The 14,384-nt window shown below is 45.7% G+C and overlaps 1 protein-coding gene across 7 annotated transcripts in view; it reads right to left on the bottom strand.

Annotated features, from left to right (window-relative positions):
- Window positions 1-14,384, bottom strand: part of TTC23 (tetratricopeptide repeat domain 23) — a 105,062-nt gene that overhangs the window by 7,889 nt on the left and 82,789 nt on the right. For 6 of the 7 annotated variants that reach the window (XM_086711434.1, XM_086711433.1, XM_086711436.1 and 3 more), the window contains 3 exons: window positions 13,979-14,106; window positions 9,622-9,771; window positions 955-1,077 (listed from right to left, as the gene is read on the bottom strand). In XM_086711434.1, coding sequence (XP_086567560.1) covers window positions 955-1,077; window positions 9,622-9,771; window positions 13,979-14,106 — 401 coding nt within the window. The remainder of the gene's footprint in view (window positions 1-954; window positions 1,078-9,621; window positions 9,772-13,978; window positions 14,107-14,384) is intronic. The other variant, XM_025919731.2, reaches the window with a different exon arrangement.

The raw sequence follows: 14,384 nt of genomic DNA, 5'->3' as shown, positions 1-14,384 counted from the left end.
AGATGCCTTCAACGTTTAGAAAAAACACAAATGCGCCTTCACGGACACATCTTTACAAGGCAGGCAGAAGTGATTTACTTAAATGATGACCTTGGCGGAACTGAAAGGACAAATCGAAACACAGTTCATCAGGGAGCATTTTCCTACGGAAACAGGGGCACGTGTGGGTGGGCGTTCCCCAAGCCACTCGGGCACCAGCCTTGTCCTCACTAGGCCCGAGTCCTCCATATCTACTCATTCCCGCAGCAGCTGTTTGCAGAGCCTTGGCGATATGCCGACCTGTGTCCACCTCAGGGACAGAGCAGAGTGGCCAGGCCTGGGCCTTGCCCTCAGGGGCCGCCAGTGTAGTGGGGGAGCCAGACATTGAGAGATTTTTGTAAATGAACGTGTGATAACAACTGATGATAAGAGCTGTGGAAGAGAAAAGAAGATGGGGCGATGGAGGAAGAAAAGTGGGGGGTGGTCAGTGGTGGGAGAGGGCACTTGGGTCAGTGAAGGCCCCTGTGAGGTGACATGTGAGTTGAGAACGGCACGATGGGGAGTCGGCCATGTGGGCACAGGCCCGGGGAAGTGGGTGCTGGTGCTGGGGTCCCAGGCAGGAGGACTGGGAGGTGTTTGAGGGAGCACACTATGATCCCCCTTCTCTCTCACTCTTGCTCTCTCTCCCTCCCTCTCACGTGCACGTTCGCACACTTGCACCCCTGCAACTCCTTTACCTGGAGGACCACTAATACTGAATCCCCAGGATTGCTGCATGGGTGGGAGGGATGCCTCCCACGGCAAAGGGACAGATAAGGTGGGATCAGGGGCCCCAGGACGAGGGACGTGTGAGATGAGGAAGAAAGGGGGCCCGGGGACTCTGGAGAGAGACCCGTTTGCAAAGCTCTCCCCGAGTGTCTGCGGAGGGCCAGCCTTGAAAGTGTGGGTGTCATCCTCGTCTCCCTCACTCCTCACCTCTGAGTTGCCACGTGCCGTGGGTTCTACATCCTTATCGGCATCCCTCAACTCCCCCACGACCTTGCTCCAGCCCCTGGCCACTGTCTTGGAGCAAGCTACCACCATCTTTCTCCAGGACAACTGCAACACAAATATTTAGAGAACAAACACATCAGGACGTGCTGGTGTGGGGAATCCTGCTGCGCACCCACGTATGGGTCACGGCTTCCTTCTCTAAAGCGGACAGCCAGCTCTTTGTATAAAAGCTGGACTCACCTATTTCAGAGTTGGACAGAGCAAGAGATCCAGACCCTTTGAAAAGCTAAGGCTTTTGAGCTGCCTTTTCATGGCCCTTTCCCTGGCTGTGGAACACAGCCACCTCGTCGGGTCCTTCCTGAGCCAGTGCAGTCTCGCCAACCATTCCTGACCATCGCTCTTTCCACCTGTTCATGGTCACGCTGCATTTATGTGGTAGGTTTGGCCTTCCCCTCCTTTGCCAGCCCTCCACCCATAAACTCATGGTTGTCCCGCCTCTAGTGAGGCTCTGGCAAAACACCAGTGTCAGGCCAGGACAGTCTGCTCAGACCACGGTTCTGCGCCCTCCAGACTCCGATGCCAATTTAGGAGCATCTAAGGCACTGAGGACTCAACAAGCAGCAGTGAGAGCTCCGATGGTTGAGGAACTTTCCAATGTAGCCTTGTGTTGGGGGCAGTCTGGGCACGCTGCCCATCTGTGTTTTCTAAGGGACAGCAAAGGCAGAGGGGTGCTTTGTGTGGGCTGCTGTGGTTGGGGGGCCTGACCCCGAGGATAGGGACTCTTCTGGGCAGGCTATGGCCAGCAGAGCTGGAATTCTCATTCCTACCTAGCCTAGAGCAGGCACAAAGGAGGCTCCACATTTTCTCCACGGAAGGTCAAAAAAGGATGACCTTGATCCCTCTAACTATCAGCTCCTATTGTGATACTCTTATCAACCGATTTACAAACAGCTTTAAGTGAGGAGTGCTTGCAACGCCTTTAAGCCTGCTTCTCAACTCAAGAACAGGATTTTTTTTTTTTAATATGAAATTAATGTCGCCACGACCTTACTCTCTTTCTAAAAGGATCTGAGGTGGGCTGTGGCAGCCCAACAATGGGTTAGTCAGTGATGATTAGGAAAATCAGGATCAAGGACAAATGGGACTACACATGAAAACAGTGTGGGCTAACATGGGGCTCTGTGGGGACTCCAAGCTCGATCTGGATCTCCTGGTATCCAGGGCAACGAGGAAAACACCACACAGGCTACAGGGAAAGTAAAACTAAGTGGTCCGCTGATAGAATGGCAGTGCGTGAATTATGTATAAAATACAGCTGTCAACCAGGAGGCTCTGTGTGCTTGGCCGGTCGCAGGAATGGCTGTTCTAGGGTCTCGACCCATGGCCACATGAGATCCTTCCAGGGGTGGCTTTCTCATCTACAATCTATGAGTAAAAACCATTTTCCTTTGCCCTTCTTCAACTGATTCATTACAGTGGGCTTTGGATTTCTTGGAGAGAGGTCACATAAAATTATGTTATTCTTTTATGGAGATGTTTAATGTCTGCCATTATAAAGCACTCAAGTAGTGGACTGAACCCTTAATACGAAGGCTGGATGAAGGAGGGGCCCACACCCAGCTTCACCCTGTCACTGGGCCCAGGATTAATCCAGAGAGGCTACTGACCTGGGAAACAGTCTATTCCTCGCCCCCCCCCCCCCCCCAATGTATGTATGTTCAGAGGTGGGGGAGGGAGAGAGAGAGAATCACAGGCAGGCTCTGCATTGTCAGTGCAGAGCCCCATGCGGGGCTTGAACCCATGAACCGTGAGATCATGACATGAGCTGAAGACAGACGCTTAACTGAATGAGCCACCCAGGCGCCCCAGGAAACAGTCTTTAGGAATTCTTTTTTGCCACCTTTCACCTGGATGGAAATGTTGGCAGTGATGTCCATCCTAGAATCAAACCAGGTCTCTATGTCGCAAAAACATAGCGGAGGTTGTGCTGTGGAAATTTCCATCTGGAGCCAACAGATTTCTCCAATTTACTCCTGCAGGCAGACGCCTTTGAAAGATAGATCAATAATATGGTTTTCCTTGCAGTAATTTAATCCGGCTGTCTGCTTTGTCTCTCGTGACTTCCTGTTTTTCATGCCCATGGGACCATGGCTGGGCCATGCAGCACAGGAGGGCACATCTGGAAAAGCTGGTGTTCCTTGGATTCCTGTTCCAGGGTTGAAAACTTGGGGGACACAGCTGTTGTGATAAATATGCGAGAAACGCTCAGCTGGTAGCTTTAGGGAGCTACCTAAGGGCTGACTAAGAAAGTGTGGCTCAACAGCCGACGCGCAAGTCCTGTGTGTGTCCTATGCCCACAGTGTGGCCAGTCCTGTCCTCAGATGGGCACATGTGGAGAAGGGACGAGGACCACACGTACTGCAGCACGCACACCCAATAGACATGCAGGTTTCAACCCTGTCTCCCTGCGTTCTGGCAAATGGCCAGAGAGCTTCAAAATGCCAAAGTCATTGTGTTCAGGACTGATGGTTAATGAGGCCAAACTAAAGTGAAAACATTTCACTAACTTCCACTGTAGGCTTGGGGAGTGATGAAATCTGACAGTTGGTTGAAGCTGAGCTGCTTTTAAGCCCTGTGGGTGGGCACGAGGCCCAGAGCAGTGATCTCGACCTTCCCCCAGAAGCTAGATTGCAGATCCCTGGGCCCCTGGACCCCTGCCCAACTCAGATTCAGAAGGTCACCCCGATGCAGGGCTTTAAGCCCCCATGCTTGGTGAACCACTGGCAATAAGGAAAGCATGTGGGCTTTACTATAGAGTAGCCTGCCCAGAGGCAATTTATTTACTTCCAGGAGCCTCCGTCCTCTTGGCCTGTAAAACAGGGCTACTGAAGTCTGGGCTGTGAGGATCAGGAATGACGTTTGAGCGCTGGGCAGCAGGAAGCCTGGCCCCCAGCCTGCGGTCAGTGGTGGTACCCGCCCAGCCCCGCCGGGGACAGCGGGGCTTCATACAGGTTCGTGTGGCCCCTGTTCAAGTTTCTTGAGCATCTGCTACCATTTGCCAGCTTCCCCCCATTCCTGGGATCCCTCCCCAGCCTGGAGTTGAGTGGCTAGGCTTTCCCTATTTCATGGACACTCCTCAGAGGAGAAACAAGGAAGGGGAATCACAGTGGAGATTCCCAGGGGCAGGCAGTGCCTCAGCCAGGAAAGCCCTGCCCTCTCCTCCTTCTGGTACTCTTCAGGACCTGGAACTCCGCCAGACCCTGCTGCTCGCAAAGCAGCCTGCCTTTCCTCCCCTCACTCCATCCCCGGAACAACATGGGACAAAGGAAGCCTCGGCGTTGCTGTCACCTCCACTTTACAGATGAGAAAACTTCGGCCTCTTGCCTCGATTCTTGGACCATTCCATTCTCAACACTATCCTCACATGATTTTTTTCTTTTCGTTTCTTTTTATTTAAAAAAAATTTTTTTAATTTAAAAAATTTTTGAGACAGAGAGAGAGCATGAATGGGGGAGGGTCAGAGAGAGAGGGAGACATAGAATCCAAAGCAGGCTCCTCGAACTCACGGACGGTGAGATCATGACCTGAGCCGAAGTCGGAAGCTAAACCGACTGAGCCACCCAGGTGCCCCCCTCTTTTTATTTTTTTAAATTGCTTTTAAAGATTTTATTTTTTAAGCAATCTCCACACCCAGTGTGGGGCTTGAACTTACAACCCTGAGATCAAGAGTTGCATACTCCACCAAATGAGCCAGCCAGGTGCCCCTGATTTTTTTTTTTTTATGTTTATATATTTTTGAGAGAGACACAGAGCACAAGCAGGGGAGGGGCAGTGAGAGAGGGCGACACAGAATCTGAAGTAGGCTCCTGGCTCTGAGCTGTCAGCACAGAGCCCAACACCGGGCTCAAACCCACGAACCATGAGACTGTGACCTGAGTCGAAGTCAGACACTTAACCAACTGAGCCACCCAGGCGCCCCAAAATCCTAAGTACAAATAGAGACCTATGGTGCCCTGCTTAAAATTCCCTTAATGGCTCCCAGCTGCTTAGAGCAAGGTTCAGAAAACTTTCTGCAAAGGGCCAGATGGTAAATATTATAGGCCTTGCAGGCCAAGAGACAAAAATTGAGGCTACCGTGTAGGCACTTAGGTAACAGGAGGGAGTGCACTCTTCCTCAAATTTGTTTTATCAATGAAATTATGAGGAGGTTTCTTTGTAATCTAGTTTTGCTAATGAGAAGAACAGATTTCCTTTTTGGTGCCGATAAAATTTCACGTAGTTGGGGTTCAGGTAGTGTTCCCCTACCATCTGATCAATTTATGATCACCTGTAAAATGATTACAGGTTTAACGACTAACTGCAAAAACCATTTTTAACTTGGTCTATGTCCTTAACTATAATGAAATAAAACACAGGCAGTGAACTGGTCATTGTTTGGGACCCCTTCTTTTTAAAAAAATATTTATTTACTTTTGAGAGAGAGGGAGAGGGAGAGGGAGACAGAGAGAGAGAGAGGAGGGCCGAGAGACGGGGACACAGAATCTGAAGCATGTTCTGAGCTGTCAACACAGAGCCCAATGTGGGGCTCGAATTCACAAACTGTGAGATCATGACCCAAGCCGAAGTCGGACGCTTAACAGACTGAGCCGCCCCTAGACCCCTGCTTAAAAGATCAAGTCTCAGCTCCTTAACGTACAAACACGGCTGCAGGGACCTACCCTCACGTCTATCCCAGAAACTCTCCCAACACAGTTGGCCCTAACTTTTTGCTTCTTAAACAGGCTTCGCTCTCTTATACCTGAGCTTTTTCTTCCAGCCCATTTCCAACCTGGGACTTCCTGTCTCTGCTCGGCTATACTCTCTTTCAGGACTACTTACCTGGACACCTTCTCTAAGCCCTTCCCTCCCATAGATCCCAGTGTGGACTTGGAGAACTTAGCACATAATATCACAGTTGGGCCTTTACAATCTGTAACTCCCTCACTGGCCTGGGATGCTTTCAAGGGAGGAAGCTACTGCCTACCTACTGTACTCACTGCACATGCTTCAAAAATAGGGACTGCATCCCAGGTCTTCTGTTTCCTGCACCATCTCTAGTGGGGACCACCCAGCTGCCTTGAGAGCACCATGTTCTTACACCCTAGCACGCTCCTGGCCTCAACTGACTGATCCAGGGTGAACACTGGATTCAAGTCAGGCCTACAGCCCTTTCTTGAGATCTTTCGAGCTGTGACTGAGAAATGGCACAGTGTAGGGAGTAAAACCCTGGAGGGCCGGCAGCCATGATCTCCATCTTGAGGGGAGACACTACCATGACAGAGTTGGAGGAAGAGGATGTGCAGAGAGAAGCAGACAGGAGTCCTGGGCAGAGAGAACCTTGGAACATTCTCCTGAGCCTCAGCTGCATGCTGCTGTGCTAATCATCTGCCTAGTGGCCCTTCCTTGGAAACCACAAGACACCTGAGCAAGTTTGACCATTTTCTGTTGGTGGCAATCCAAAGATTCCTTGATCTTGGCAATCCAAAGATTCCTGATCTTGGCATTCTCCCCACTAGCCACTGGTTCCCAAACGTTTTTAAGCATAGGAACCTCTAGTTCAAACAGAATCTTACTGAGAAGCCCGGCATGTGAAATGGCTGTAACATAGGATAGACCACATGGTCCAGTCTAATAAAGCCCCACTCTGACAACTCCTGACTTTGAAATCAATGCTGAGATACTCTTTTAGCCTCAGTTGCCTGCTTTTTTAAAAAAAAAACAAAACAAACAAAAAACAAACAAAAAACAAAAAACAGAGCAGAGGTATCCAACTCTTCAGGCTGCTATAGGGCTTAAGTAAGTTAATATATGTAAATCGTTTAACACAGTGTCAGGGATAGAACAATCAGTCAATAAGCATTAAATTAGAAGTAGGGGATGGAGAAACCCAGGGCAACTGCCACTCTTAGCACCCTTATAACTCTTCCCTCAATAATGTCTTTGGCATATGTATAATGTTTAAATGATCTGAAATGATTAATATATCTTCCTGGTTAGACTGGACAGTCTCACAAAGACAAGACGCATATCTGTCTTGGTCACTGTTTTACCCCAGGTCTGCCTAGCACAGCTACTGGCCTCTAGAAGGTGACCAGTAACTACTGTTGACTAAATGATAATAGATATATGTATCATCTTGTTAAAAAATATACACCATACATGTTGCCTTCTGCAACGGATTCAGAAAAGTCGTAAGAAGAGATAAAGGCTCAATGGACAGGGTAGCCTACTCAAAACTAAAGTTAATTCTTTTGGTTTGGTCAGTTACATTACTTGGAGGTTCCCAGGTTTCACCATTTTAAAACTAATTAATGTAATGAAAACACAACATGACAAGACTTCAGAGGTACACTTAAAGTAATAAGGAACATTCATAGCATAAAATACTATATAAAAAAATGGAAACAAATAAATTCAATTCCCTGTTCAAAAAGACATGAAAAACTCCAACCAAGTAAAACAAAATAAGTTACAAGAAAATAAATAATAAGGATAAAATCAGAAATCAGTGAAACAGAATAGGAAGGCAACTGACCTATGGAGTTTGAAAAACTAACAAAATAGACAAACCACTAACTAACTCAGCCAGCAAACAAGGGAGGAGATCCAAATATAAAACTAAGAAATGACAATAAGAAGATAACAACTAAAAAAGTAGAAATTTAAAAAATTCATGAGATTACTTTGCAAATCTCTATGCAAATCTATCTGAAAATGACAGTGAAATAGATAAATATGGTTTACCAAAATGACTTCATTGGAGCCAGAAAGCTTCAACAGAGCAAACTTTACAGAGAAATAGAGAAGACTGTCAAAGAATTCCCTGCTACCCCAAAAAAGCACCAGGCCTAAAGAATTTCACAAGAGGTACAAACCTTCAAAGATTTGTTTTAGTGCTGCATAAATTCCTGTAGGCTTAGAAAATAAAAGTAAACTTCCGAATTATTTTTATGAAGCAAATATGACATTGTTACATTGTTACTTAAACAAGTATCACTTACCAATAAGGGCAAAACATCCTAAAATAAATGTTAGCAAACAGAATCAACATTGCACTGAGAAAATAGTTTAATATGACTAAGGGGATTTATTCCAGGAATGCAAGGTTGGTTTGATATGATAATAAAATATACCATATTAAGTGATCTAACAAGAATCATATGATTATTTAATTCCACTGATGCTTTGACAAAATGCAGCACTTTTTTCTAATAAAAAAATACTCATGAAAATAGAAATTGATGGATACACTTCTTTACCATGGTAAAATATATAAACCTTAGTCCAAAGCCAGCATGTACCATATCAAGAATCACTAGAGGCATTTGCACTAACATCAGGAACAAGACAAGGATGCTTATTATCTCTACTCTTACTTATTATTGTATTGTAGGTACAAGCCAATGCAATCAGATAAGAGAAATCAATAAGAAACATAAGAATTGGAAAACAGAAAGTAAAACTATTTGCAGATGATGTAATGGTACACCTGAAAAACCTGAAAGAACCAATGTTCAAATTAACTCAAGCAAGAAAAGAATTAAGTAAGCTAGCAGAATATAAAATAACATAGAGAAACCAATAGTTTGCATGCACATACACCAACAGTTAAAAAATATAATACTGGATAAAACTCCATTTATAATAGCATTAAGGGAGAGGAAATGCTTAGCAATCGACTTAATAAGAAATGTGCAAAACTTGTATAAGGAACACTTTAAAATGTGCCTGAATGATACGTAAGTGGATGTGAACAAATATAAAGACATCCTTTGTTCTTGGGTAGAATGACTCTACATCATGAAGATGTCAGTCCTCCTGAAGTTCATTTATAAATAACATGCTCCTCAAAAAAAATACCATCAAACTTCTTATGGAGCTAGACAAGTTGATACTAAAGTTCAGGTGGAAAAATAAATATGGAAAAATGTCTACAAAACACAATAGTCTAGGGAGATAAAAAACCATGAGGGGAGTCTAGTCCTACCTGCTATTAAATCATGCTATGAAATCTCCATAATTAAGACAATTAGGCACTGGAATTTGAGTAAACAAAAACACAAACAGAAGCGAATAGGAATCTAGAAATAGACTTAAATATATACACAAGTGTAGTACATGATGAAGGTGTCACCTCAAATCACTGGAGCATAGATGGGCTCTTTAATAAAATGTCACTGGACAACTGGGAAACCGTTTGAAAAAAGATAACATTGGCTCCTTACCTCATACCTTCCACACAAACAAACCCCAAATTTAAAAAGAAACAGACATACAAGTACTAGAAGAACACATACAAGAATTCAAGAATTCCTCCATGAACTGAGTGTACCGAAAGAGTACAAGAAAATTGATAAATCACACTATGTAAAAAATTTAAAACATTTGCATGGTAAAAAAATAATTGATAATTCATTTAAAAACATATGTGTATAAAAGGATTACTATATTGCTTACCCAAAAAGTGTTGGCTTGGATCAACTGCGAAAGTGATGTCACCTTACCTAAATAAGCCACTGATAAAGTTTCATTTACAAACAGCATGGTGGAGGGAGAGAAAGTGACCCGTGGGGAGAGTTTTCTCTGCATTAGTACTGGCTCCAGCTTTACCTTCTTTAGTTTCTTGTGGGCCCCACTCTGGTTCCCCTGTGCCAGGTCGGCCCCACCTAACAGCCGGTATGTCTCTGCCACCTCCGGGCTGAGGTCACCAAACACTGCCACTTTGGCTTCCAGGGACTCTCTCAGGATGGAGATTGCTCTCTGTGAAGGGAACAAAAGTTAAAGTCTGGTTAAAAGCTCAAAGGCTGATAAAATCCATGCCTCTTAAGAAAATGGTGTGACTGATGTGTATTTCCACTTTTCAGGGGAATGGGTTTGGGTGGTGTCTCCTGAGCTAAGCCTACTCTCCCCTTTAAACCGGGGACAGGAAGTAGCATACATGTGAGCGGAGAGGTGCTCACCATGGAGACACAATGCATAAAGGACACCTGGAGAGCAAAGCCACTTCAGACAATGCAGGAATTCATTTCAGTCAAGCAGTAGGAGCAAAAGCTAACATGTTTTGTGTCCTTTATGTGCCAAGACCTGTACTAAACAGTTTGCATGTGTGAGCTCATGTAATTCTGTCTCCTTTAGGTAAGTACAGTTTTAATCCTCACTGAACAGAGGAGGAAACTGAGGTACAGAGCAGTCAAGAAACTTGCTCAGGTCTGACTCTTGATGTCGGCTCAGGTTGTAATCTTGTGGTTGGGGAGTCAGGTCCCAATTGGCATTCTCTAGCCACCATCCCCCTCTCTCTCCCTCTTTCTCTCTCTCTGCTCCTCCCCTGCTCAGGCTCTCTAAAGCAACAAACATTTAAAAAAAAAAAAAAGGAAAAGAAAAAGAAACTAGCTCAGGATCAGACAGACAGCTCCCCAGTGGCAGACCTAGGATCTGAATCCGGCCAGTAATTTGAATCCTTTTCAGTTGCAGGCTCTTCTGCCTATGTGCCCAGGGACGTTCTTACATTAAGTGAAAATTAGAGTTTCCTGGCAATGTATGTACTTACAAAACATCCAGAACATATTCCAGGGTTTTCTATTTCTCATAAGAAATAGCTTAGGAAACCAAAAGCAAACATTCCAACATGGTGAAAAATTAAATATATTTGACATTTTGTTTGGTTTCTTGGGTTTATTTATACCAACGTGGAATAAAAAACATGGCTTGGTCAGAAACCAGTATCTTCTGACATTAATCTCTTGAGTCAGACACTAAGACATACAGAGGGAAGGCCCTGTCTCCACCGCCCACATTTCTCCTGAAATTCTTCTGTGGTCTTGTACACGAAAGCAGGATTATGGCTGCAGGATACAAATGCTGAATTTGAGACTCAAATAAGGCCGGAACCGATTAAAGGGTGTCCCCACCAACTGGCCCTGGAGGTGTCCTGATAGCACTCCACAGATGGAATGAGCTGGCAAAGCTTTACTCGTTTTATTGGCAGTAATATGGGTTAGGTGCTAGGGTTGGGGTATGGAACCAACCACAGAGAAGGCAGTGATGAGGCAGAAACAATTTCTTAGGTGGAAAGATGAAATCACCAGAGAAACTGGAAACTGTGAAGCGTGTGGCCTACCCTGGTACGTGGGTAACTTGCTTGATGCTAAAGTGCATCACATCCTTTTGTATCACATCCCCTCCCAACCCCTGTGAGCAAGGATTTAGTGTGGGGCAGGTGTTGGGCTCGGCAACTTATTCTTGTCAATTGGTTGTCAGGTTTGGAGGAGCCCGTGATGGAAAGAAGAGCCGGACTCTTTTTCCTAAATGAAGCTTTCAATGCCATTTATAGCCTGACTGGGGAAACTAGAGAGAGATCTGCATGAACTTGAACGGCAGGTCACGATGGTGATGGACGAGATGCGACATGGGTTTGGAGGAAACAGAGACTGTGTCAGTCTGTGAGAGGTAGAAAAACTTAAGGGAGAGGAGTGAAGAAAAAATGGGACCTGGGTGGGAGGAGGAGAGGGCATGGGAAACTGGGAGCCCAGGTGTGAGGAGGGCAAAGGGCAGAGCCAGGCAGTGGGCTAATCTGACTGCAGCACAGAGAGTGGGAAGGGGAGAGTGGGGAGACAGGCCGGGCTGAGGGTTGGTGGGGGGCCTTTGCGCCAGGTTTGGGAGTCTGGATTTTCTTATGGGGAGTAAGAACCCGGAGAAGGTTCTTGAGCAGAAAAGTAGCACAACTAGAAGATAAACCCACTATTTTAATCTGTGGCAGAGTGACCTTCACCTACATTTTACCTTAAAAGACATTTTCCTTCCCAAAGACCACCTTCCTGTTGGTGCAGGGTTCTAGTCCAATGTATCGGCTGTGAACACATCTGGGGTGGTCTGAGCACAGCCCCATGCTCATGCCTGGGACTGTCCTCGGGCTGAGCCTTGTCAGCCAGCTCCAGCTAGAGCCCACAGGGAGAGGGCTGTGACCCATGCAAGGTTGCCACGCTTGGGCGGACGGGTTGCGTCACGCACAAGGGCAGGAGAACGAGGGCAGCTGAAATCTAGCCTGTGTTCTGCTCTCCAAGCAATGTGTGCTGGCACGGGCTGCATCCCCCCGAGGAAGAGGCAGCTTTTTCTATTCTTACAAGGGCACCGGAGGGCTGGCCGGGGGTAGAATGAAAAGAGCCAGTTTGCCAAAATCTCCAAGGGCGGCTGAGGGGAGCGAGGTGCATCTTTGGATCAATACCACCGATTTGGGTGACTGGGGCAAGGGCAGTGAGGTGTGGCATCAGTGACAGACACCAGGGCAGGAAGCCAGACAGGAATAGGGGAGATGATGGGTGCCCTGTGGTGGCTAGAGCAGTCAGGCGACCCATAGCCAAGCCTCCACCACCATGAGCAAGAGGGTCTCTGGCTACATGGAAATCAGTCCACGCAGGGGAGAGACAGTACACATCCACACATATACTTACTATTCTTATGATCTTGTTCTATTACTCCTGTGCTGTGTTCATCATATTATTATATCAAACAGGATTCTATGATGAACAATAATGGGAAGAATCTAATGAGGACTGGGGAAAGGAATCAGGCAAACTGATGAGTCCTGAAAGATAGACCCTGCATTATTTAGGAGATCAATGAGGAAGAGACCCCCAAGAGCAGGAACCAAAAGCTGGCACTTTCTGGAAGTGGGGATTAGAAAAGGCCAATGTGGCCAGAACACAGATCGGGGGAGGGGGCAAAAATAAGACTGGAAATGTCAGCAGAATCCAGATCCTTGAAGGTATTGTGAGACACACAGGATTCTGATTTATTTTAAGGGCATTGAGAAGCCGTTGGAGTATTTTACAAATGGGGGTTTCATTGATCAGATCTGCTTTTTGAAAAGATCACCATAGCTTCCTTATTCAGAATGGATGAGAAAAAGTCAAGAGTGGAGAAAGCAGCTGGGGGACCAGAGTCTGTCAGAGTGGTCCAGACAGGAGGTGATGATTGGCAGAGGTGGACATAGCAACCAATACATTTTAGAGGTAACAATGACTGATGACCTGGAAGGGGTAAGTCATGATGGGGGTAGACTACATCCTGCCTCTAGACTTCTGACCTGAGCACCCTCCCTAGAACTTCTACAGATATTCTAGAATCTGAGGCCTCTGGAAGGCCCTTTTATAGTTGGGGGATCCAGAAAAATATGGAAACTCCACATGTTATGGTTACTGTAGTCCTACTTTGGTCTGAGGAACATGGGAGCATCTAGATTAAAAACCTGTGTTCCCTAAGCTCCCATCAATTCAGAGGGGGGTTTAGGACAGAGCTGTGGGGGGAAGTGTACAGAACAGCCTAGAAAATAAAAGCTTTTCATCCCAAGGATTTGCCTTGATAGGTTGAAGTTGAAAAAAATATATACATCTATACACATAAAGGCAACAGCAAGTAGCTTTCTGGTAGCTGTTAGGCTTTGCATAGAATAAGTTCCCAAGGGTTTAATTACCAGTGAATATAAACTCTGGGGCTTGTTCTATTTTTACAAGCCATAAAAAAGCATGCCTGTATGGTTCAATGGACCGTGGGCTGTAACTTCTGTGCTGTGTAGCTCTCGTTAGATATGTAAATTCCATCCATAACCCAAAATTAGGAGAGAGGAATTAGGCACACTCACCGGCACCCTCTATCCCAGCCAGAACTGCAGGCTGTGATAAGCAGGGTCTGCCCACTGGGTTTTAGGTTTCTCGTCCTTTAGGATCCTTTGTGGGGAGTTGGGGGAACACGGCATCTACATTCTCACAAACAGTTTTCATTTTCCAAGAATGAGTATCTGGGAGCTGCCCAAGAGTGGCCACCTGGCATTATTTATCCCTGTCCCTATGGGAGCCGGGTACATACCTTGCCCATAGTAGATGCTTGATGGATGCTTGTAGAGTGAAGGAGTAGCCCTCTGGATGTCAACTCATGCAAATAACTAGTCAAACTTGGGTCCAAATGCATTTACCTCTTTTTGTCCGGTGACTTGTAGAAAATGGCAATAATCATCTTGAATTGAAAGAAATTTGGCTTTTCCCATCCCTTCAGCATCCTTAAGATTAGCCATGCTCTCTTGAAAATACTGCTTGGCCACATCTGAAGAAAAGCATCGCAAAAACATTTGAAGATTGCTTGCAGATTTGAAATGGAAACAGAATAAGTACCCTTTTAGTGGTGGTGAGCTATTTGAAAAAAATAAGTATTTAGACAAGAGGACCTAGTTAATTGGACTGTTTTTCAGAAAAGATTTAGGTCTCAGCAGGATACAGCAATTTACTTTCCTTGGTTTTCATACATTTTAGCTCTCCCAGCCATACAGTACAGATGGGGAAAATATTCCCCAGACTTGAACACACTGGTGAGTTTTCAGGTTA

This window comes from Puma concolor, chromosome B3, assembly GCF_028749965.1.
Source record: "Puma concolor isolate L17-30 chromosome B3, mPumCon1.1.hap2, whole genome shotgun sequence".
NCBI lineage: Eukaryota > Metazoa > Chordata > Mammalia > Carnivora > Felidae > Puma > Puma concolor.
This window is presented reverse-complemented; position numbering and strand designations above follow the sequence as displayed.